We start from the raw sequence: 25,095 nt of genomic DNA, 5'->3' as shown, positions 1-25,095 counted from the left end.
TAAGAATTGATTTGAACCCCCCCCCCCAAAAAAAAGAGCTATGGAAGTAAGATGCTGAGAAATTCATTTTTGTTTCAGGGTGCTTTATTTTTTTTTCTTTTTGTGAGAAACCATTCCTAGCCTGATATTCTTATAAATTCCAGAGAAATCACTCATTTGTAAAGAGGGACAGAAAAGGAAACTAAATTATCATTGTACTTATAAAATCAGTAAATAATTAAGAAAATAAAATGATAAAAGGTTTCAAGATATTGGTTTGTTAATCTATAGTCACTGTTATTCTGTAAATTATTTTATACCAAAATGGGGGCAAATAGATACAGTATTTTCTCTTATATTAATACATTATGGATTCATTTAAAATGTCTTTCTTTTTAGAAATTGTATGCAATTGGCATAGACAATCTAGAAAAATTAGAGTCATTTTAAGAAAGCATTACTATTTCTCCAAATCCAGTCTTCACTCTCAGTGGTTTGATGTGTTTCCTTCCTGTGTTTCAAGGAACCCTTCTGCACACTGATTAAAAGCATGGACTCTTTAACCAGGCTGGCATTAAATTCAAAATCACCAAATTGGGGCGAGTTATTAAAGGCCTCTATGCCTCAGTGTCTTCACCTATAAAATATGAATGTTAATGTTATCCACATCCCTGTGTTCTCTTGTTGATTAATTGAGTTTAAATATGCGAACTACTTGAAGACCTGCCTGAAACATAGTAAAGCAACAAAGTTGGTGACACCCGTACCGTCTCTAGGAGATTCCCAATTTAGACTTCTAGTCTTAAACTATTTATTAGTGGCCCCCTTTTCCCTGTTAGTAATAGCCTGAATGGACAATAAATATGATCACCTTGCACTTGAAAATGATTTATTAAATTTTCTAGGCATAGTTTTCATATAGCTGAAATAATATTGCTTCTGTCACCTAATATAGTATAATCATAATTTTCCCAAGACATTTTTTACAAATAATTTAAAAAATAATTTTTAATGTTTGTAGGTGATTGCCTAGAATTAATGTGCCATAATTTCCTGATGTTTGCTCAGTTTTTTAAGAATTTTGCTCAACAACATAAGGCCATGATGAATTTCTTTGTCCTACTATTTGGACTTCTCTTCTGTGGATTTACTTACCATGGTAAGATTTAAATTATTGAGTCAAAAGTAACAAGCATTTGTTAGGATTTTGATAACAGTATATATCTGCAGTCATAGAGAATTTCGAAAAATAGCTTAAGCAAGAAAAAAGGCAACCAAACTCTGTTTGCCCAGACTTCTGCTGAAACTGCATTTCAGGGTTGACATCACATAGAAACTTAGGCTGATTCTTTCATTTGACCTTTATTTGCTGACTGCCCTTCTTATCTTGTGTTGGCAGTAATATTCAAGTTTCTCATCTGCTTGGTATTCCTACACTGTATTGTGGCTGTCATTTTGTGCTAATTTTCCATAAATTATCTAGCAAAAACAAACCACTCAATCACAAAGAATGAATTGAGTGTATGCCCCTTTGACTTATGATTTCTGGAGCTGGAGATCTCCTGTGACTGAAGGAAAATATTCAACATGTCAGTGTTATGTCAAACATCAGTTCTGAAATTATCAGGTAATCTCAAATCTCTGAGGGTATTGCTGTGGGTTCCAGAAGATTTGCAGTGTTGTTTTAAAGGAAATAGAAAATGTCAGACTTGTGTCTCCAAGGTTTGGTCTCCTGAGTAATGGATGCTGTGTGTCCTTTATTGGACGCCCTTTTGTCTGCATAGAGTGGAAATATTCAGTCTGTGTCTGGAATCTTTGCTCTCCTAGTTTGATTCTAATTAGCCTTGACAATTTCGTGCCTTCCCTTGGTTTGCATTTTCCAAGAATAGTAACCTTGTTTTTGTAGCTTCCCGTAGCACACAATAAGGCACTTTTTCATGGCAATTAATATTTTATAATACCATTAAATACCTATGTTAAAAGAGTTACCTTATTTTCAAAAAGAACTGAGGTTTTGGAAAACTTCAGATGTAATGGATCAGTAGTATTAATAGATTATGCCAAAGGAATAAAGGAGAGGACACAGATTATGGAGACATGCTTTCTAGGCCATTGTATTTGCCTTTGAATTTCCCTCTGACTGAAATGGTATATACTGAAAAGTTTTAAGCAGAGAAGTGGCACAATCTGAAATTATGTTTAATAAGATCTCTCTGATTCTTGTGATGAGGAAAGGTGATCAATGGCAGTAGCTGGGGTCCAGGTAGGAATCTTTTGTCCTAATCAGATAAGGGAAAAGGAATGATCCAGACTAGAATGATCATGTTGGAAATGGGCCCTCAAGTCTGAATCTGTATACTTTCAGTAGAACCTACAGGAGTTTTTAATGCTATCTTGAGTTCACTCAATATTTGATGAGGGATATAGGATGTTTTTCCTTCTCTTTGCCACTAACAATTCTCTATATCCAGTATTATGACTTGGAATGTGAAATATAATTACATTTATTAAATATTTTCTCTTGAAATTTTACTTTAATGATACTATTATGGTAATCAATTATAAAACATAAAATGAATTTTATAACTAATTGGATCAATTGTTTCCTTTTCAAACTTTGGATTTGTAACTTCCTAATTCTTTTTTTTTTTAAGCTCATGAAATTTTTATTTTTTAAAAAATCATTAGTTTAACATGGTAAAGCATTTCCCAAAAAATCAGAATAGATTCTAATTTTATTTTTTATAGAGTAACATGGAAACATACATTACCATATATATAAAATGGATAACCAATGAGAATGTGCTGTGTGACTCAGGGAACTCAAATAGGGGCCCTGTAAAAACCTAGAGGGGTGGGATGGGGAGGGAGATGGGAGGAAGGTTCAGGAGGAAGGGGATATAGGTATACCTATGACTGATTCATGTTGATATTTGCAGAATATCATGTTGCAGAAAACAACAAATTCTGTAAAGTAATTATCCTTCAATTAAAAAATAAATTAATTTTAAAAATTCTAATTCTTGAAAGTTTAATTTTAATTACTTTTCCCTAATATGTACCCGCATATCCTTAAGTAAATTATTATTGGTAGGACAAATCAGTGGAATATACAAAGTTGTCACCCCTTCTCATTTAACTTTGATACAGAAGCTGATAGATAAGAATTTTTGGTCATAGTTTTATTATAAAGGCTCAATGTCTTCTAATATATTAACACAGCAGAAGAACGCTCTAAAGTAAGCCTGATATAGTTCACTTTTAAATAACTTTTCTTCTCTCTATATATTAATAAGATATTTTCCTTATTCTTGAGGTTTTGGAATTATGGCTAGTTTTTCTGTCTACATATAAGTCTTTACTGATTTCTCACTACTACCACTAGAATCTGGCTAGTCCTTTTCTTCTTCATATTTAAGCTACAGCTTTTATTATTGTTTCAGATCAAGGTATTCTGTTTCCGTGTCAGGTTCACAAATTATTCTTGAGTCAGAACTCTTGTCTGGCATTTCATCAACTGTCTTATCTGTCATTATTTTATCTCTTTCTCCTCCCCCCTGGGCCCTGATTCAGTTGCTGCTTGAGCTTTTCAGGGTATCAGTTTGTTCTCCATGGAAACCATGTGAAAAATTTTGCTATTGCAAAATTAGTTTTCATATAAACCTCCTAATCTCACCCACCTCCTATTTTGCCATTTGGGCCCATTTTGTCATTATAACTTTCAGCTCCTTTTTCATAAATGACCTGCCTTTGTCATACTCTTCATGGTTTAAGTAGTTTAAAGCAATTTTCTAAATCTTTCTTCTTGTTCAAAGTAAAATAATTTTTAGGGATATTCTTTCCTCAAGTCTTCAAAATGATATTCTCTTTCTTGTTTTTGCAGGATAGTTTTTAGTTGTGTGTGTTTTCTGCTATATTTCCCCAATCTCTTTACCTAGAAGGTAGTGACATTTATCCAAAATCAAGTTTTTTAATAAAAAAATAGCCACTTTTCCAACAGTTTCTTTACCTTTGAGATGGTGGCAAGCTTTTTTTTTAAACCAAAACTGGAGGAGAATAAGTTGACATACATATTCTCTCAGTAACCAGCAAGCATATATTGGAATAGCTCAGCTAAGCTAAGGTGCATGCGCCTGTTGTATGCTGTCTGGCCCAAAGTATGAGACACATTACAGTGCTCAGTCTGCACATATAGTGGCTGGCCAGACTTGATGGCAAAAATGAGTACTTTCTGTAAATGATATATTTTATTGATTTTAGCTGGAGATTCTAAAGGAAGGCTGTATTTTATTCTGAAATTAATTTTAAATTCTGTTGGTTTGGTGCAAGTCACTTGTTTATCAGGCGTTTCCTGATTTGCTTTTCCCTAAACTTCATTGAAACCTTTGTGTAATAAATAGCAAAGATAAAATGTGGGAAAAGAAAGGGAAGATAGGAAAAAGAGGCTAAGTTCTTGCTGGGAAGAGGGGGACGGGGATCAGGAAGGGGGCAGCAGCAAAGAGTGAGAAGATGCTGGGGAGACTGTGTGATTAAGATCTGAGTTACTCAGGTTATAGTCGCTTCTGGCACCTAGGCTCCTCTATTGCTTCACCCAGCAAGCCTTTTCTTGAGGGACTCTCCAGGACCTGGCAGGATCTTTCTGCATCTTGCTCTTTGATTGGAGCTTGTCTCTCAAGGTGTCTATATTGTGTGTTTTCCATTGCTCAGTTGTGTCTGACTCTTTGTGACCCCGTGGACTGTTGCCCGCCAGGCTCCTCTGTCCATGGGATTCTCCAGGCAAGAATACTGGAGCAGGTTGCCAATCCCTATTCTAGGGGATTTTCCTGACCCAGGGATCAAACCCACATCTCTTGTCTCCTGCACTTCAGGTGGATTCTTTACCACTAGCGCCACCGGGGAAGCCCTGGTGTCTATGTTGAAAAGTGAAAGTGAAGTCGCTCAGTCGTGTCTGACTCTTTGTGACCCTGTGGACTGCAGCCCACCAGGCTCCTCTGTCCATGGGATTCTCCAGGCAAGAATACTGGAGTGGGTTGTCATTTCCTTATTCAGTTCAGTTCAGTTCAGTTGCTCAGTCATGCCTGACTCTTTGCGACCCCATGAATCGCAGCATGCGTAGGCCCCTCAAAAAACAGGACTAGGGCTGTAGAAGAACACGTGCTCCTTCTCAGGGCTCCTGAAGGGGGAACTCAGTGACAGCTAGGGAGAGCCAACTGTCATCTTTCCTGGTTTTTCTATGGAGGAAATTCTTCTCTCCTGTGAAGTAACATATGGATGGGAAGGTTTAACTTAATTGTTTTTATAGTTAATCTACATATTGAGAGTCAGTTTTAGGATTTTGTGTTTATGTTGTTTGTTCTGTTTTACTTATTTCTTCCTTTTTGTTTCTAATGAGAATTGTGGATGAGACTCCATCTCAAACTACTGTTCAGAAACTTTAATACTGGACTGAAATAGCATTCTAACACCATACACAAAAATAAACTCAAAATGGATTTGAAATCTAAATGTAGGACCAGAAACTATAAATCTCTTAGAGGAGAACATAGGCAAAACACTCCAACATAAATCACAGCAGGATCCTCTATGACCCACCTCCCAGAATATTGGAAATAAAAGCAAAAATAAACAAATGGGACCTAATGAAACTTAAAAGCTTTTGCACAACAAAGGAAACTATAAGCAAGGTGAAAAGACAGCCCTCAGATTGGGAGAAAATAATAGCAAACAAAGCAACAGACAAAGGATTAATCTCAAAAATATACAAGCAACTCCTGCAGCTCAATTCCAGAAAAATAAATGACCCAATCAAAAAATGGGTCAAAGAACTAAACAGACATTTCTCCAAAGAAGACATACAGATGGCTAACAAACACATGAAAAGATGCTCAACATCACTCATTATCGGAGAAATGCAAATCAAAACCACAATGAGGTACCATTACACGCCAGTCAGGATGGCTGCTATCCAAAAGTCTATAAGCAATAAATGCTGGAGAGGGTGTGGAGAAAAGGGAACCCTCTTACACTGTTGGTGGGAATGCAAACTAGTACAGCTGCTATGGAGAACAGTGTGGAGATTTCTTAAAAAGCTGGAAATAGAACTGCCATATGACCCAGCAATCCCACTTCTGGGCATACACACTGAGGAAACCAGATCTGAAAGAGACACGCATACCCCAATGTTCATCGCAGCACTGTTTATAATAGCCAGGACATGGAAGCAACCTAGATGCCCATCAGCAGACGAGTGGATAAGGAAGCTGTGGTACATATACACCATGGAATATTACTCAGCCATTAAAAAGAATTCATTTGAATCAGTTCTAATGAGATGGATGAAACTGGAGCCCATTATACAGAGTGAAGTAAGCCAGAAAGATAAAGACCATTACAGTATACTAACACATATATATGGAATTTAGAAAGATGGTAATGATAACCCTATATGCAAAACAGAAAAAGAGACACAGATGTACAGAACAGACTTTGGGACTCTGTGGGAGAAGGCGAGGGTGGGATGTTTTGAGAGAACAGCATCGAAACATGTATATTATCTATGGTGAAACAGATCACCAGCCCAGGTGGACGCATGATACAAGTGCTCGGGCCTGGTGCACTGGGAAGACTCAGAGGGATTGGGTAGAGAGGGAGATGGGAGGGGGGATCAGGATGGGGAACACATGTAAATCCATGGCTGATTCATGTCAATGTATGGCAAAAACCACTACAATATTGTAAAGTAATTAGCCTCCAACTAATAAAAATAAATGAAAAAAAAAAAAAATGAAATTACACATTCATGGGATTTGTAACCAATTTCAGGAATGTTGAGATATGTCATAAGAACCAACTCTAGAAAAGGAAATGTAATTCCTGAAAGTTATTTTTTTGTTTGTTTACTTTTGTATCAGTCATATATTCACTCAGATAACTCAGATAACTGTTTTGAACTTTCATATTCCAGGCATCTTGCTAAGGCCTGAAACTAGAGGATGATTAAGACAGACACACTACTTGACCTCAAGAATTTACAATTTAGATGGGAGTCAGAGGCACTAAACAAATCATTGTAAAGTTAATTACTTAGCTACAATAATGATGCACGTATCCCAGAAACTGAAGTGTTAGCAAGCAATAGTTAACAAGAGCGTATAACCTAAGAGAGACACCCTAGTTGGCAAATAGTTTAGTTTCTTAGTTGGCAAATTAGTTTCCTGTGACTGTTGTAGAAATTACCAATGAGTGACTTACAACCACAAAAATGTGATAGCTAACAGTTTGGAAGTCAGAAGTCTGAAATCAGTATTGCTGGACCAAAATCAAATTGTCAGTAAGGCCATGGTGCTAGGGAAAATTCATTCATTGCCTCTTCAAGCTTCCAGCATCCTTAAGTTTGTGGTAGTATTACTCCAGTGGAATATGGACCTTATTCTTGGAGAAGGAATGGACCTTATGCCTTCTCCTTTAACTTCTGGGTTTTTTTTTAAAAAAAGTCTCCCTCTATCTTTCTCTTAAAGGGATACCTGCTGTTGTGTTTAGGGCCCACACAGATAATCCATGGTAATCTCTCTATTTTAGAATCTCAAACCGAATCACATTAGCAAAACTTCTTTTAAAGTTTAGTGTAGTGACTGGGGAAAGGAATAGAAGTTGCTAGGCAGGGGTAACAGAATGTAAACCCTGATGAACTTTCATTTAAGCAGACATCATGTAAGTGACTGAAGGAGGGGCAGTAGAAGGGAAACAGAGAGAGTGAGGGAGAGATTGGCCAAACTTGCCTCAAGGTACAGAATCAGCTGGTCGTCTGACCCAGGAACACCCATTCTGTTTGGATTCTGCAGGCTGTAAAGAAGCCTCCTGCTTTCTGTGTGTGCTTATGTTTTTCATGTACCCAGTTAGGCAAGTGTGTCCCCAGAGTAATCACAAGTATGGGAGTCTTACAATCCCTAGGCATGTGTAGTTCTGTCTATGGAACTAGGTCCAGCTGTTTTCTGCACAGCACAACTGGGCTTGCCAAGAAAGAGCTGGAGAAGCAATTTTCTCATATATGCAAGTGGACACAAATTAGAGTCCATCACACAAGTTGATTGTTTTCTCAGGACTGTTTGACACCAGGAATTTCGCTATGGTGGAGTTAAGATGAGGCACGGACAGAAAGCTCAATTATTTCCCACCTCCTCCTTCTTCTTCATAATAACTATGATTTGAAACCTGTCAATTTTTATTTTGAGATTCAACAGACCAAAAAATGGAATTGCTGGACAGAACTTTAAATTGGGGCTGGAGACAGGGTTGAAACTGGATTTTCAAGCTAATGTGTTGTACTCAAATTCAAATTGTTTTCTATATACTAACTAGTTACTCCCCAGTTACTTACCTTCAGAAAAATTATTTACAAATCTTTTAACATGTCAGATCTTTTTTATGGGCCCAGGAAGTCCGCCTTTTTTGCTATTGAAAATGAAGGTAAGGAAAGTGAATATGGAAACAGTAGTGTAAGTGTTTGTAATTTTTGTTGTTCAGTCACTCAGTTGTGTCTGACTATTTGCGATCCCATGAAAGCAGCATGACAGACTTCCCTGTCCTTCACCACCTCCAAGAGTTTGCTCAAACTCATGTCTATTCAGTTGGTGATGCCATCCAACCATCTCATCCTCTGACGTCCCCTTCTCCTGCTGCCTACAATCTTGCCCAGCACCAGGGTCTTTCCCAATGAGTCAGTTCTTCGCATCATGTGGCCAAAGTATTGGAGTTTCAGCTTCAGCATCAGTCCTTCCAATGAATATTCAGGATTGATTTCCTTTAGGATTGACAAGCTGGATCTCCTTGCAGTCCAAAGGACTCTCAAGAGTCTTCTTCAACACCACAGTTCAAAAGCATTAATTCTTTGGCGTTCAGCTTTCTTTATGGTCCAACTCTCACATTCATACATGACTTCTTGAAAAACCATAGCTTTGACTAGACAGACCTTTGTCAATAAAGTAATTTCTCTGCTTTTTAATATACTGTCTTGGTTTGTCATAACTTTTCTTCCAAGGAGCAAGCGTCTTTAAATTTCTTGGCAGCAGTCACCATCTACAGTGATTTTGGAATCCAAGACAATGAAGTCTCTCACTGTTTCCATTGTTTTCCCATCTATTTGCCATGAAGTGATGGGACTGGATGCCATGATCTTCGTTTTTTGAATGTTGAATTTTAAGCCAGTTTTTGCACTCTCTTCTTTCACTTTCATCAAGAGGCTCTTCAGTTCCTCTTCACTTTCTGCCATAGGATGGTGTCATCTGCATATCTGAAGTTATTGATATTATTCCTGGCAATCTTGGGTCCAGCTAGTGCTTCATCCAACCCAGCATTATGCATGTTTTACTCTGCATATAAGTTAAATGAGCGAGGTGACAATATACAGCCTTGACATACTCTGTTTAATTTGGAACCAGTCTATTGTCCCATGTCCAATTCTAACTTTTGCTTCTTGATCTGCATAGAGATTTCTCAGGAGGCAGGTAAGGTGGTCTGGTATTCCCATCTCTTGAAGAATTTTATACAGTTTTCTGTGATTCACAAGTCAAAGGCTTTGGCGTAGTCAAATAAAGCAGAAGTAGTATAGTCAATAAAGCTGAAGTAGATGTTTTTCTGGAACTCTCTTGCTTTTTCTATTATTCAGCAGATGATGACAATTTGATCTCTGGTTCCTCTGCCTTTTCTAAATCCAGCTTGAACACCTGAAAGTTCTCGGTTCACATACTATTGAAGCCTGGCTTGGAGAATTTTGAGCATTACTTTGCTAGCACGTAAGATGAGTGCAATTATACAGTAGTTTGCACATACTTTGGCATTGCCTTTCTTTGGGATTGGGATGAAAACTGACCTTTTCCAGTCCTGAGGCCACTGCTGAATTTTCCAAATTTGTTGGCATATTGAGTGCAGCACTTTTACTGTGTAGGATTGTGGAAAACAGCACAGCTCTTCAGAAGGGACTCTTTTTTGTTTAATTTCAAGTCACTTTGACCTTGAGATTATTCAACAGTAGCTCAACCCATTACCCAGAGAATATATTCTCTTTGAGTGGAGAACTAAATAGCAATTAAGAATAAAAATAAATTGAGTAACATTAGCCATCTGCTCTTCTAAGTTCTCCAAGGCTATATTTTTCTCCAAGTCAGATAACCAGGTCCTAGTAGAAATGCCTACTCAGAGCTGTAATATCATGCAGGCAGTTTTAAACAAATATTCATATAACAAAGTGCCATGTGCATGTACATCTTTGAAAACTTTGCAGTTGCTATTGATGTTAGCTTTTGTTGTTCAGTTCAGTTGCTCAGTCATGTCAGAATCTTTGCAACCCCATGGACTGCAGCATTCCAGGCTTCCCTGTCCATCACCAACTCCCAGAGTTTTCTCAAACTCATGTGCATTGAGTCAGTGATGTCATCCAACTATCTTATCCTCTGTTGTGCCCTTCTCCTCCTGCCTTCAATCTTTCCCAGCATCAGGGTCTTTTCAAATGACTCAGTTCTTCGCATCAGGTGGCCAAATTATTGGAGCTTCAGTATCAGTCCTTCCAATGAATATTCAGGACTGATATCCTTTAGGATTGCCTGGTTTGATCTTGCAGTCCAAGGAACTCTCAAAAGTCTTCTCCAGCACCATAATTCAAAAGCATCAATTCTTCAATGTTCAGCTTTCTTTATGGTCCAACTCTCACACCCATACATGGCTACTGGAAAAACCAGAGCATTGACTAGATGGACTTTTGTTGGCTTTTGTTGTATTGCTCATTATCTCTTGCTTAAAGACTTACACATTCTGCTTGACAGTTTAGAGATAACCTTAAAAAATGCCTGCTAACAAATGCAGATACAACTGTCATTAAGTAGTAATACCTTGTATTTGAATTCTACTTTTCCTTGGCCTTCTCTGATAAGAGACTCATGGCTAAGTTTTAGACTTAAATGTAGCTTCCTTCCCATTGTCTCCTAATAGAGTTTTTACCTGTTTCCCTTCATTATTCTGTCATTTTGCCCTTGTTTTACAGTGTCTGTGCCTTTTATTGTAGGCCATCTCAAAGACATTTTTTTTTAATATGCAGTATATAAGTACAAAATGATGAAATAAACATACTACTTCTTTATTTTGCTTTAAAAGATACTTGGTTGGACTAGATGACCTCTGAGGTCCTTTGCAGCTCTAAATTTATGTTACTGTCAACAAAGACATACACAAAATCTATTAAGTTATGTGCCAGGAGATGAATGCAAAGTACTATATTCTTGACATAGGTATATTTCTTCTTTAAAATAGAGCACTAGATTCAGCAACTTGCTAAGGGCCCTCACCTTTATGGTGATAAAACAGTTGAACTGATTGCTTAAAAAAAAAAAAAAAAAAGAAAAACAAAAAACTCAGTTAAAATATCTTTCCACTTGTAAGCATCAACAAAATAAAATTTAGAAACAGAAAAAAAGAAGAACTTAATTATTTCTTTTGAGGCATTTTGTAAATTTGAATAAGCTTAGCTTGATGAGTGTAGCTGATATAATGAAATTAGTCACATTTAAATATTGTCACAACCTTGCTGCAACATTAGCATTACGTGTGATTAAAATTTATTTTGTGTGACTTTATGGGTCCCTAAAGCATCAACCGTCAACACCTTCATAATAAACTAGCCTTTCAAAGATTTCAGGAAACTTTTACATTCAGAGCAGATGGTTGGGTCCTTGCCTCAGAGCTGAACACATCATTTTAAGGTATATTTTCTGTTTGTATGAATTTAGAACATAGGACATCATCAATATAATTTTCTTTTGCTAGTAAGATAAAAGCCATTTAATATAGGAAATTCTAGTTACTGTGTACAGAAAATTTCCAAAAATCTGATTAAAATATTTTCCTTAAGGCCACCTGAATTATAACAGAAAAATAAATGGGAAAACCCAAGGTAGAATTTAAGAGATGTGTTTCTGAAATATAAATATAATAGATAAAATTTTCCCTGAAGAAAAATAGAATATGACATCAGTGAGAGTGGTTTAAATGTGAAGAGTATTGATCAACTGAATTTCAAGGAAAAATTTGTCTTCATTCAGGCAGCATCCAGTTTATTTACAAATCTCCATGCAGTAGTGTAATAGTGTGTAAAAGTTGCTTCAGTCTTGTTCACCTCTTTGCAACCCCATAGACTGTAGCCTGCCAGCCTTCTCTGTCCATGAGATCTCCAGGCAAGAATACTGCAGCGGGTTGCCATGACCCTCTTCAGGCAATCTTCCCAACCCATGGATCAACATGTGTCTTATGCCTCCTGCATTGGCGGGTGGGTTCTTTACCACTATTACCACCTGGGAAGCCCTGGTGTAATAGTGCATCCCCCAAATTCATCCTGGCTGGAACCTCGGGAGGGGGCCCTGTTTGGAAATAGGTCTTTGCAGATACAAGTAAAGTAAGAATTGAAATGGGGTCACCCTATCATGCACCCTAAATTCAATGTGACAGAAAAGGACAGACACATAGAGAAGGTGATCTAAAAATGTAGGCAGAAATTGGAATAATGCAGCTACAAGCTAAAGAATTAAATGGACTGTTGGAGTTGCTAGAAGCTGGGAAGAGGTGGGAGAGAATTCTTCTCTAGGGGCTTCAAAGGGAGTATAGTCTTTCAACACCTTGATTTCAGAAGGCTAGCCCCCAGATCAACAATGGGAGCTTGTTACTGTGACAGTAGGAAACTACTACACTCTGAAATTCAAAGTTTCTTTTTCTCTGATTTTATTATGTTGGTGCTAGGTGCTCAGCCGTGTCTGACTCTGTGGCCCTATGGACTGTAGCCCATCAGGCTCCTCTTCTGTGGGATTTTTCAGGCAAGAATACTTGAATGGGTTGTCCTTTCTTCCTCCAGGGGATCTTCCTGACCCAGGGATTGAACCCGTGTCTCCTGCATTGGCAGGAGGGTTCTTTACCACTAAGCCACAATATACACTCTGATTTTATTCTGTTATGTAGGAAATATGTAGTTTGTTTATGCATGGTATGTTTTTAATCTTAGAATTACATCTTACAACTAATTTTAAAGTATTTTTAAAATAGTTTAGTTGGTTTAGTTGATGCTGATGTCAATTACATTTTGAAAATTATCTAAAAAAGCTATACAAGATTCTAGGAATTTGTAGGATTTTGGTATGTCCCTAATAAAATTTACTTAAATGAAATTTATACTCCAAATAATTTTGACTGAGTTTTTGACTCAAAATAGTATTTAACTCATTAGTACTCAGGTAATAGTTATCTCCTAAATAACATTTTGTTTCCATATATTTATATCAAATGGTGAAGTGAGACAAAAATCAGTGCAAAGTGGTGATTATCAATCATCACAAATGCGTGAAAGACAGCATATATCTTACTGAGGAGGGTTTAATTTTGAAATGTGTGACTTGAAAAATGGAAGTTAGTATAGCATTTCATAACTCATATAACAGTATGCACAGCTGATTGTATTAGAACTGATCTTTTAAATTTAAGTTACTTTGAATCAAATGAGGATAATTAGAAACTAAGTCAAATATTTATTACACATTTACTTTGAATTTTTAATTCAAAAATTTATAATGGAAAAACAGAGCTTTGCTATAGCTAAGGTATTTATCCTTTCTTGGTAAGTTTGGGAATGGGGTTAGGAGAAGGCTACAGCTAGAACTATTTTTTACATAGGGGAAAGTTCACTTTTTATAATTTTTATTAAAAAATTAAAGTTAGCATTTGCTGAAACAATAACTTCTTAGATGCTACTGATTTGACTTGTACAGTCACTAGGCTTTGATGTGGAAGTATTATTTTCCAGTTCACATAGATGCTTATCTTTCATCATGAAAGAGCTTGTCTGTGATTTACCTGGCTTAACAGACAAGCACAAATACATTTATTGCCAATTGAATTGTTAGAGTGAAGACTGATAAATATTCATTTTTAAATGAATTCTTGTTTTCTGTTTCTAAACATGTTCTTATTATTGTATCTTGCAACTAATTTTATAGTGCATTTTGATGCAGTTGTTAGTTTCATGTCTGAAGTTTAATTAATGTTGATGTCAGTTACATTTAGGGACTTAGGATTTTGCAATGTCTCCAACAAAAGTTTGGTGAATGAAATTTATATAAAGTTATATGTAATTATCTGCTAAAAATTCCTTGTTGGTTGCTATACAAACATGACATTACCTTATTTGAATAATGTTAATCAGTGTTTTCCATAAGATATCACAAATGGTGATATCCTCAATAGGGACTTAGTTATAAATAATCATAAAAGCCATAATGATGTCTCTATCACTTCAACTTATTTCAACTTGGTTATTTGAGGTCAGAAACAGATTTCAAATTTAGACATTATTTATCTATAATTATGAAGCCAAATAAATGGTAGAGATTAACTTAAAAATAGTTTGTGGCTCAACAATTGAAGTGAGACAGTGGAATCACAAAAGGTTGAATCATTTGGAATTGATTCTACAGATGTCTCCTTCTCTAAATCTCCTGTAAGCCTCTTACCTACCATGAAAGGTTATTCTCTTAAGCCTGGCAAGTAAAATCAATCATATGCCTCCTATCTGCTCTGAGAGTTCAAAGATTAAGACAAGACCTTCACTGTCAAGGAGAGGGCTGTATAGAAACTGCTTGTGCACACAACGTCATTCACCAGCAGTATCCAGGGTCACCCAGGTATTTGAGAGAAAGTTGCGAAAAACAGATCACTAGTGCTTTTTCCACATTTGCTGTCAGTACCAAGAAGGGAGGCCCAGAAGTGTTCTAAAAGAAAAACTATGTAGAGGATCATGTCATCTGCAAACAGGGAGAGTTTCACTTCTTCTTTTCCTATCTGGATTCCTTTTACTTCTTTTTCTGCCCTGATTGCTGTGGCCAAAACTTCCAAAACTATGTTGAATAGTAGTGGTGAGAGTGGGCACCCTTGTCTTTTTCCTGATTTCAGGGGAAATGCTTTCAATTTTTCACCATTGAGGGTGATGCTTGCTGTGGGTTTGTCATAAATAGTTTTTATTATGTTGAGGTATGTTCCTTCTATTCCTGCTTTCTGGAGAGTTTTGATCATAAATGGATGTTGAATTTTGTCAAAGGCTTTTTCTGCATCTATTGAGATAATCATATGGTTTTTATCTTTCAATTTGTTAATATGGTGTATTACATTGATTGACTTGCGGATATTAAAGAATCCTTGCATTCCTGGCAATCCCACTTCTGGGCATACACACCAAGGAAACCAGATCTGAAAGAGACACGTGCACCCCAATGTTCATCGCAGCACTGTTTATAATAGCCAGGACATGGAAGCAACCCAGATGCCCATCAGCAGACAAATGGATGAGGAAGCTGTGGTACATATACACCATGGAATATTACTCAGCCATTAAAAAGAATTCATTTGAATCAGTTCTAATGAGATGGATGAAACTGGAGCCCATTATACAGAGTGAAGTAAGCCAGAAAGATAAAGACCATTACAGTATACTAACACACATATATGGAATTTAGAAAGATGGTAACGATAACCCTATATGCAAAACAGAAAAAGAGACTCAGATGTATAGAACAGACTTGTGGACTCTGGGAGAAGGCGAGGGTGGGATGTTTCAAGAGAACAGCATTGAAACATGTATATTATCTAGGGTGAAACAGATCACCAGTCCAGGTTGGGTGCATGAGACAAGTGCTCGGGCCTGGTGCACTGGGAAGACCCAGAGGGATCGGGTGGAGAGGGAGGTGGGAGGGGGGACTGGGATGGGGAATACATGTAAATCCATGGCTGATTCATTTCAATGTATGACAAAAACTACTGTAATGATGTAAAGTAATTAGCCTCCAACTAATAAAAATAAATGGAAAGAAAAAAAAAAAAGAAAGACTGATTCTTGAAGAAGAGATTCACTGAAGAATACCTACAATGTGCTTCCTGGACCTTGAAACCAGAAATAGCAGTGAGTCTACCAGAGTTAAAGACACCTCCTAAAATGAAAACTCTTGAAATGGAATGAATTTTAATATATAATTAACTAACCAAGACAGACACAAAGGCAATATACAAAGTACCTCTTAATACTACTGCTGCTGTTACTGCCTACCACCCCACCAAAACCACGGTCCCTATTCGTGGTCTTAAACCTCTAACAAAGGTGGCAATAATGGTAAAAAGAGAAACCCCCTGATCAGGTGTTTTCCTCATCCCTTATCAGTGATTGTATTCTTGTATCTTGTCCCAGTGAAGTTAGAAAAAGATTCTATGTTGGACCACTTTAAATAGTTTGCAAAGAATTACAAGGTCAGATTTTATATGTTTTCCACCTGAAATGGTGTAAGTACACATGAAAAGTACCATACTTTTTATGGGAATCTGAAACAAATTATATTGCACTCTCAACAAAATGAAATTAATGTCACGGGGCATGGCATGTTTCAAGTAAGAAATGTTAGTAAAGTGAGGAGAAATGACTTCCTAATGACACATTTTGTGTAGATGTATTTGCTCCTGTTGTTCAGTCGCTAAGTCAAGTCCGACTCTTTGTGACCCCGTGGACAGCAGCATGCCAGGCTTCGCTGTCCTGGATGTAGATGCATTAGCACTTCTTTTTAATATTTCATCTGTTGAATAGAAAGAGAATCGGAATCTTGTTCATCAACATTTTAAAACATTTTTATAGAATGTAAATGTATCTATACTTGCCTTTTTTCCATGTTAGTGAGAAACCAGTCCTACTTGTGGAGTGAGTATTCTTATTAAACTGCTGTTGTACATTCCCAGACATGCTCAGAAGAAATAGGCACAAATGGTGGGTCTATTACTTCCTTCACAAAATACTTGCCTCGTTTTTGTGTGTATTTTGTTCCCTCCTTCTCATTAAAATGTGAGTAATTTTTCAAGTCAAGAAGCCTCTGTAGGGAGCCTTGAAATGTTTTATCCATTACTTGTAAAATTAGGAGGAAAAAAGAGTGATTAATGATTTATTAAAAACTCAAATAATAGGTCTTTGTTCGAAAAACTTTTATTTGATTTAGTAACTGTATTTTTTGCATGCAAATTAAAGTTCACAGGGCATTTTTATATTGAACTAGCAGCCTAAATTAGTCATTTAGTGATGACAAAACCATTTAGCCCATGTGAAGAAATACCTATGTTGATCTTTTGTTTATACATTGTTCAATGCAAATTTGTCTGTTGTATATACATTAAGAAAAAGAGCACAGGAAGTTTTCAGCATAAATGTATTGTTTAGGTTGAAAATACATGCATAAAGTGTAACCAAAGTAACAAAATAATATTTGTGTCCGACTCTTTGCGGCCTCATCCTCCTCATGGAGGATCCTGCCAGGATCCTCCGTCCATGGTCCATGGGATTTCCCAGGCAAGACTGCTGGAGTGGGTTGTGGTGCCTTCCTCACAGGATATTCCTGGCACAAGGATTGAACCCATCTCCTGTGTCTCTTGCATTGGCAGGTGGGTTCTTTACCACTAGCGCCCTCTGAGAAGCCCTAGGCATTTCACATCTTTTTTTTTTTAATATACAAAATGAGCCCTCTTGTTTAATTAGGATCCAAATCAAGAAACAGTAACCCCTAGAACCTGAACCCCAGTAACCCCTAGAACCTGTTGTGCACTATCTCTTAGAGTAGCACTTATGGTGATTTGAAATATCATTGTTTAATTTTTAAACTTTTAATGAATGGAATCATAGAGTATATTCCATATATTGCTTCTTTCATTTCATATTTAGCATATAAAATTTGGAGTTTAGTTATAACTCATTCTCACTGCTATATATCAATAGTATGCTATTATATAAATATTCAACCATTTATTTGCCAATGCATTGTTTCTGAATATTTGGGTTGTGTTCAATTGGGGGCTATTCTGCATAGTACTTCTCTGAACATTCTTATACCTTTCTGGTTAAGTGTATTCCCAGATACATGTCAGATAAGGGTTTATATCAGTTTAAGCTCCCATCCTCAAAGACAGAGGGTTCTAATTGCCCCCCATCTATGCCAATGCTTAGTGTCATCTCTTTTCATGTAAACCATTCTGGTGTGTATATATTACTATTGCATTGTTGTTCTTAGCCTTAATAAATAGAAATGAATGCCTAATTTTATTCATGTATGCTTAACTTGAAGTATATTAAATGCCCTTCTGTTCAGTACTTTGTCTTATTTAAATAATACACAATAATAGTGATCCCGAACTATTCAATAATATACTAGCTTGAAAAATAATTCTTGATTAATTGTAATTCTGATAAGTTTAATCTAGGTTATTAACTATGCAAATTAAAAATAAATAAAATCTTTACACTAATGTGAGACCTCATATTTAATGTTAAAAGAAATTTTCATGGTTTATAAATAAAGCAAGATGTGAATCAAAGAAGTGTTTATTTAAAATTAAGAGAGAAGTCTCAATTTCCATTATGACAATATGTCTGTATTTCAAGAGAAACATAGCAATATCTTAAGGCAATCTTGTAGTCTATTAGTTTGTTCTCACCCTGACATAAACTGTTACTTCACTCTTTACAGTAATAGGCAGCTGTTCTTTGAAGAGACTTTTAAAGAAAATAATATTTTCTCTTTTAATTGTAAGCAGTTAAGCCTTTGAGAGGCTGTAGTTAACAGTAAAAAATCAAAATAAAACAACTAAAAAAACAAAAAATACTTTGCACCAAGTTGATTGTATCTCTAATTTGTATTAGTTGGTTTCAGGAGTTTGCATTCATAATTATTGAGTGATTGTATTTAGAGCTCACTTCCTTGGGTTCGTATCCTTGATGTATACTTAACCAACAGTGCTGTTTTGGAAAAGTTACTTAACCTATTCCGATCTTAGATTCCTCAGTCTATAGCATGGGGATAATTATAGTACAAATATTATATGGTGTATTGGTCTAGGTCCCCCAAGAAGCAGGTACCAAAGGAGGACTAAACACAAGAGTGACTTTATTAGGGAAATGCCTATGAGAGAAATTGGAGGGGAATCTGAGTAAGGCTGAAAGCTGTTGGCCATGAAGGAAACGTGACCCAGAGTGGAAGAGAGACAAAGGAAGGTTGAGTGGAAGCTTTCTGGCATGATGTGCAGGCTAGGAAATGGTCAGCAAGGGCTCGGGGAATCTTGAGCCAACACTGGCCCTCAAGGGAACCCTGTGTCTTCCAGCAGTGGGTTTATGTTAGTACCGCTGCTGCACTCAGTCATTGGTTGGAGAAGAGAAAAAATAGATTTCAGAGCAAAGTAGCAGGTAGCCTAGTCAATTATACTTCCTATACATTGAGGCCTGTGAGGCACGATCTCATGGCTACAACAAATGATTATCATGGAGATAAACTGACAGACTCCAAACGAAGTCATTAAGACAATGCCTGGAATCATAGATGAGAATTTATTTATGTATTCATATTATTCAACATGATTATTAATAAATGAAACACTAATAAAAGACCCACATGCACAATCTTTTTGAAATATTTGAAAGGAAAATATAACAGTGCTACCAAGACATTAAGAAAAGCCTTATGGTTTACTTGAGTTTTCCTAACTAAAGAGCATTAGCATTAGTAGATGTTAATAACATATGCATAATTGTTTTCCCTCTACTATTTGTTATTGGATATTGCCAAGTTACTAATTTATACTGGATTACCTAACTGTAAGCCTATTTCAGCATATAGAAATTGATTCAAGGTTGTTTTAAAAATAAAAAGATTTATTAATATATTTATTCTTGTCATATCCAATTGATGTTATCCATATCAAAGAATTCCATCATTTATTATCATAGGAAGGATCTGATTAGTAATTATTTTTGAAAATTGATCATTAGGTTTCATTATCTTGCAAATAACTGAGTATTCTTCGAAACTCCTTTTATTTGTCCATATTCTCAATGGTGGAAACTGCTTTTATCTTTTCAAAGAATTTCCATTGTTGTAGAAAATTCAGAGGGTGCACATGGATAATTGTGACACTCCAGATACAGAGAAAGCACATTACATTACAGATATGTGGAAATGCTTCCTGAAAAGTCTCTGAGGCCACTTTATTATGATACTTTAATGTAAGCAACCATGTTACTGAGAGGAGAGTCTTAAGCGTAGAGGGGATGGAATATTCAGGGCATGTCCCCCACCTAATACTGTTTCCCATTTGCTCTCTCCCTTTGTAAATGAGAGCCTAGATATTCTTCTCCTTCCATTTCCCCTGCTGGGAGGTCATTGTTTGCCCTGGAGTTCACATTAACTACATCATCTGAGACCTATCTTTTCCCCTAATACTCCAAGGACTAACTCAAGATATAATTTCTCCTTTAGGTTTTCCCTGAGTGTCTTGGGCCAAATGTCCTTCTCTATATGTTCGATGTTTTCTACTTGTGTTATCCTCACCTCTCACAGGCACATACTTTTCCTCTGGCCAATCCTGTGACATACCGAACATCTTTCATTCTTAGCGCTGTGCTTTGGCTGTTTACTTGTCTTCCATGCTACACCACACTGTCAGGAGAATGAGGATAAGTTATATTACTGGAATTTGAGTTAAAACTTTTAAAAATAATAACATTTAATGAATGAATGCATGAAAGAACAAGTTAATTAATACATTATATTCCCAGGTATACAATGAACACCATGAGAAGACAAATTGAGTCCCAGTCACATAGCAAAGGACTGGAATAGAGGAAGGGACACTTAGTACATCTTTATGACTGGTGAATCTAAATGTTTTCATGAATAATAAGTTGACATTATATGTCAACTACATATATACACACACACACACACACACAAATATACACATATATATGCTGAAGCTGAAGCACCAATATTTTGGCCACCTGATGCAAAGAGCCAACTCACAGGAAAATACCCTGATGCTGGGAAAGATTGAGGGCAGAAGAAGGGGGCGACAGAGGATGAGATGGTTGGATGGCATCACCAACTCAATGGACATGAGTCTGAGCAAACTCTGGGAGACAGTGAAGGACAGGGAAGCCTGTCATGCTGCAGTCCATGGAGTTGCAAAGAGTCAGACATTACTTAGCAACTGAACAACAACAACGCATGTGTGTGTGTGTGTGCATGCACGCTAGGTCGCTTTAGTCATGTTGATTCTGTGTGACCCTATGGACTGTAGCCTTCTAGGCTCCTCTGTCCATGGGATTCTCCAAGCAAGAATACTGGAGTGGGTTGCCATGCCCTCCTCCAGGGGATCTTCCTGACCCTCCAGGGGATCAAATCCATGTCTCTTATGTCTCCTGCATTGGCATGAGGGTTTTTTACCACTACCACCACCTGGGAAGCCCATGTGCATGTAGGTAGGTATACATATGTGTGTATGCGTATATATCAACTCACACACATATATATATTTCTTTTGCAGTCCAATATGTAAAATAATTTGAGATTCATCTAAATGCTGTATAAAATGAAATAAATTGCCCAGATAATATGGATTCAGAATATGTATAATTCAGCAAGAAATTGTAAAAGATTAGGATATCTATTAACTGTTTTTATCATATTGGTAAGTAGCATTAAAAACCCAATTTTTGGTTGGGTCTTTTGAGAGGATAACAATAAAATAGTCTCTATTTGCATGCTAAGTTTTTTTTACCAGGCAAATAAACATTACAGCTGTGCCAGGTTTAATTCCAAGAAAAAATACATTACTATATGTTCTTAAAGGAGTAAAATTCTGAACTCAAATCTGTTCAAAAATTTGTGGAGAGAATACTGTGACCAGATTATTAAGTAACGTGCCTTTCACTTTTCACTTTGTTAGCTACACTCAGCGTGTCGTTGGAAATGGAATCAAAGCCCAATCTGGAAATCCTGAAGTCAAAGTCAAAGGAATCGATCCTGTGATAAATCAGATTATTGATAAACTGAGGCACGTTATTCAGGTAAGTGCTGATGTTCTATGCATTTTTATACTGAATGATACAGAATAAGTGATGGATGTGATCAATCTGTAAATCCTATCTGATAATCCTACCTGAAGTTCAATATTGGAAGAAATTATTTGTATCTAGAGTTTTGGAAATACTTTGCTAAGTGATTTTCATATGTAGTGTGCAGCAGTATTTTAACAGATAGTCAGTTATGTATCTGTAGTAAGAGAATTTAGCTTTAGGGTTTCAATAAATAATGAGACTCTCAGGATAAGCTTCATTCCTAACAAATATGATAGAAAAAAGATGGGAAATCCTGTTGTAGGTAAAATAAGAATGGAGCTGTTGTACACAAATGAATACACAGATTAAAGACATATTCACAAAGGAATAAATAGATTCTCAAAATATAGGGTTTATTAAAAGTTCTTCACAGGAGGGTTTACTGATATGTTGCCCATTTGGCATAACATTTGCCCCTTCTTACTTCATAACTTTCAAAATCATATCCTTTTCAAAGTGGCAGCGGGAAAGAATTCCACTTTTTTTAGCACCCAAGTTAAATTGAGTCCCATTCTTTCATCTTTATATTAGTGTGCAGATCTCCAATTATTCATGCTTAAGTTTCCTTCTAGAGTTACAAGAGATATCAAATAAAATGCTACCTTTGAGATCTGTCTTTTTAAACTCTACTAGGATGATATGATTGAAGTTTAAATTTTTACAGAAGATAGCAGAAAGTAATATTTTGTACAGGTTTTGCTACAACAGCCACCTTTAATGTCTTAGAACATGTTCCCTCGTGAAAAGATCAGGAGAAATTTTGTTTTTGCTGGACTTCTGACTGCTGGTCATATGTGAGTGTCCTGGCAGGGGGAATTGTAATATCCAGTGCAGTTAACAGGATCCACCACAGGGTCAAGTTTGAAAAGGTTTGGAAAATCATCTTCTGGAAGTGAGAATTTATTAATTTGGGACTAATTATGGAACAAGGGAAGGAGTAGAAATAGGAACATATTTCAGAATCTAATCTGCAGATTTAGGTGATCACTTATTTGTGCTTGGTAGTTCATTTTTTAAAAATCATTATAGATATTATATGCATTTATTAGCAGTACTATAAAAATGCCATCTCTCATCATAGGGATAAACAATTACTCTTCTTATCCTTTTTTGCATATCTAAGTATATGTTTAGCAAAATTTTTCTTCATATATTTGCCCTTAAACACCTTTCTTCTTGGTCTGCCATTGAACACACCTCATTTTCCACACTGTATTAGAGTCATTAAACAAGTAGGTAGGAATTTTCATTTGAAAAAACCACTTTGTAAAAAAAAAAAAACACTTTGTAAATGTCTTAATCATTAATTTTTGCCAAGTATTTAATGAATATTTACTGAGTTCCCACCGTAGACCTGGTTCTACACAAGGCATTGAGGTTACATGAGTGAACAAAGCAGACACAACCCTGCTCTTGTCAGGTTTATATTCTGCGAAAAAAAGAAAATGCGGTGCCTATAACTAAAAATAGAGACAAATCAAGAAAACAGAGCAGGATGAGGTCGGAAAGGCACTTGGGCGAGTGCTTGTGGAGGCCTCTCTGGGAGTGGGGAGGATACTGCCGGGTTGAAACGGAGTGGCACGGATTCACTGGAAAGGAAGAAGAAATCATAGGAAAATCCGGGAGAACTGTGTTCGAGACGAGGAGCTCATACATTCAGGAACTTGTGGCAGGAGTAGATTAATTGCATTCAGAGGACAGAGAACCATGTCACTGAAGCAAAACAATTACAGGGGAAAAAAGAACATGGATTAAATTAAGGGGAATCTGATAGGCTCTGGTAGGGCTTTTCAGATTTCTCCTAAGTAGGAAAGGAAACCTTTTAAAGGCTTTAGGCAAAGGATGGTGCAATTTAATTTATGTTTTATAAAGATAATTTTGGTTTTACAATGGAAAAATTGACCCTGAGGAGCAAGCATAGAAAAAGGAAGGAACATAGGCAGAAAATCATGGTGATTGGGACTAGAATAAAAAGAGTGAATAATATGAGAAATTGATGGATTTGGATGAATTTATGGTGAGTGGAGTTATCAGGAATTGTTGATGAATTGGAAATTGGAGCAATGGAAAGAGAGTATAAGGATGGTAAGTAGGTTTGGTGAGGTGATAGTATCATTAAGTGAAAAAAAAGGAATTCTTGAAGTGGAGGAGGTCTGGGGTTTGGTTGTTGGGTTTGGTTAGGCGTGAATGGTTCTATTAAATTTGAGATGCCTGTTAGACTTCCCAGAGGTGTACCCAGGGTTCTTTGATGATCCCAGGACTGGAAGTGCGCATTTAGGAACATCACTATCCAGATACTACTTAAGTCATGAGACTGTATGAGGTTGCTACTTTCCTGTTAGAATTTACACCAGAACCATTAGAGGAAAATATAAAACAGCAGAATGCTATGAAAAATGTATACTGTGAAAAATCTTCAAATGAAGAAATCATTTCTTTAAATGTATGTGATGCCTTGTAGATACTGAGAGAGTTGATCTTAGACAGACAAGATATCTAGTAATATTAACATTTTGTGGCTCAGCTGGCAAAGAATCTGCCTGCAATCTTGCCCACAGTAGTAGATATAATGGTCATCTGATTAAATTCACCCATTCCAGAGACTCCTAATATTCCAAAGACTCCTAATAATAGGAATATCTGCTAGATACAAATCTTTTCACAACTTTTTTCTCTTGTGATTAATTTCTGGGTATTGTAACCAAGAGTCCTTTCATTAATAATTTTAGGTACTTTGATAAATCTTGCTAAGTTTTTCTCCATGAAAATTATAGGAATTTATACGTGAAGCAAAGTGTATGTGTCACCTTCCCCTGCATATTGAGGGTATATATGAGATCCTGGCAGTGACCACAAATCAGTGTTAGGAAATAGTATGGTGCTCTAGGGACCAAAGAGCAGCATTTTAGAAATGTTACCCTGAGCTCATCCCCTGGGAGTACTCTAAGAATGGCCAAAATGGATATTTTTAATTAGAAAATAGTTTATAAAATTTTCCAAGTTTTCCTAGAGAAAGGTCATAGCAAAAACAGCCTTAATATTATTTGATTGTTTAGAATAAGCCCTATGTTTAATTCCTGCCAAGACAAAAAATTGAAAGAAAATTCAATATAAATGAA

The 25,095-nt window shown here is 36.4% G+C and overlaps 1 protein-coding gene across 1 annotated transcript in view; it reads left to right on the top strand.

Annotated features, from left to right (window-relative positions):
• GPC5 (glypican 5) overlaps positions 1 to 25,095 on the top strand; it is a 1,486,194-nt gene that overhangs the window by 473,990 nt on the left and 987,109 nt on the right. Inside the window, exon 6 of the mRNA XM_070471523.1 lies at positions 21,805 to 21,925. Within this exon, the coding sequence (XP_070327624.1) occupies positions 21,805 to 21,925 (121 nt within the window). The remainder of the gene's footprint in view (positions 1 to 21,804; positions 21,926 to 25,095) is intronic.

This window comes from Odocoileus virginianus, chromosome 8, assembly GCF_023699985.2.
Source record: "Odocoileus virginianus isolate 20LAN1187 ecotype Illinois chromosome 8, Ovbor_1.2, whole genome shotgun sequence".
In the NCBI taxonomy this organism is placed as follows: Eukaryota; Metazoa; Chordata; class Mammalia; order Artiodactyla; family Cervidae; genus Odocoileus; species Odocoileus virginianus.
This window is presented reverse-complemented; position numbering and strand designations above follow the sequence as displayed.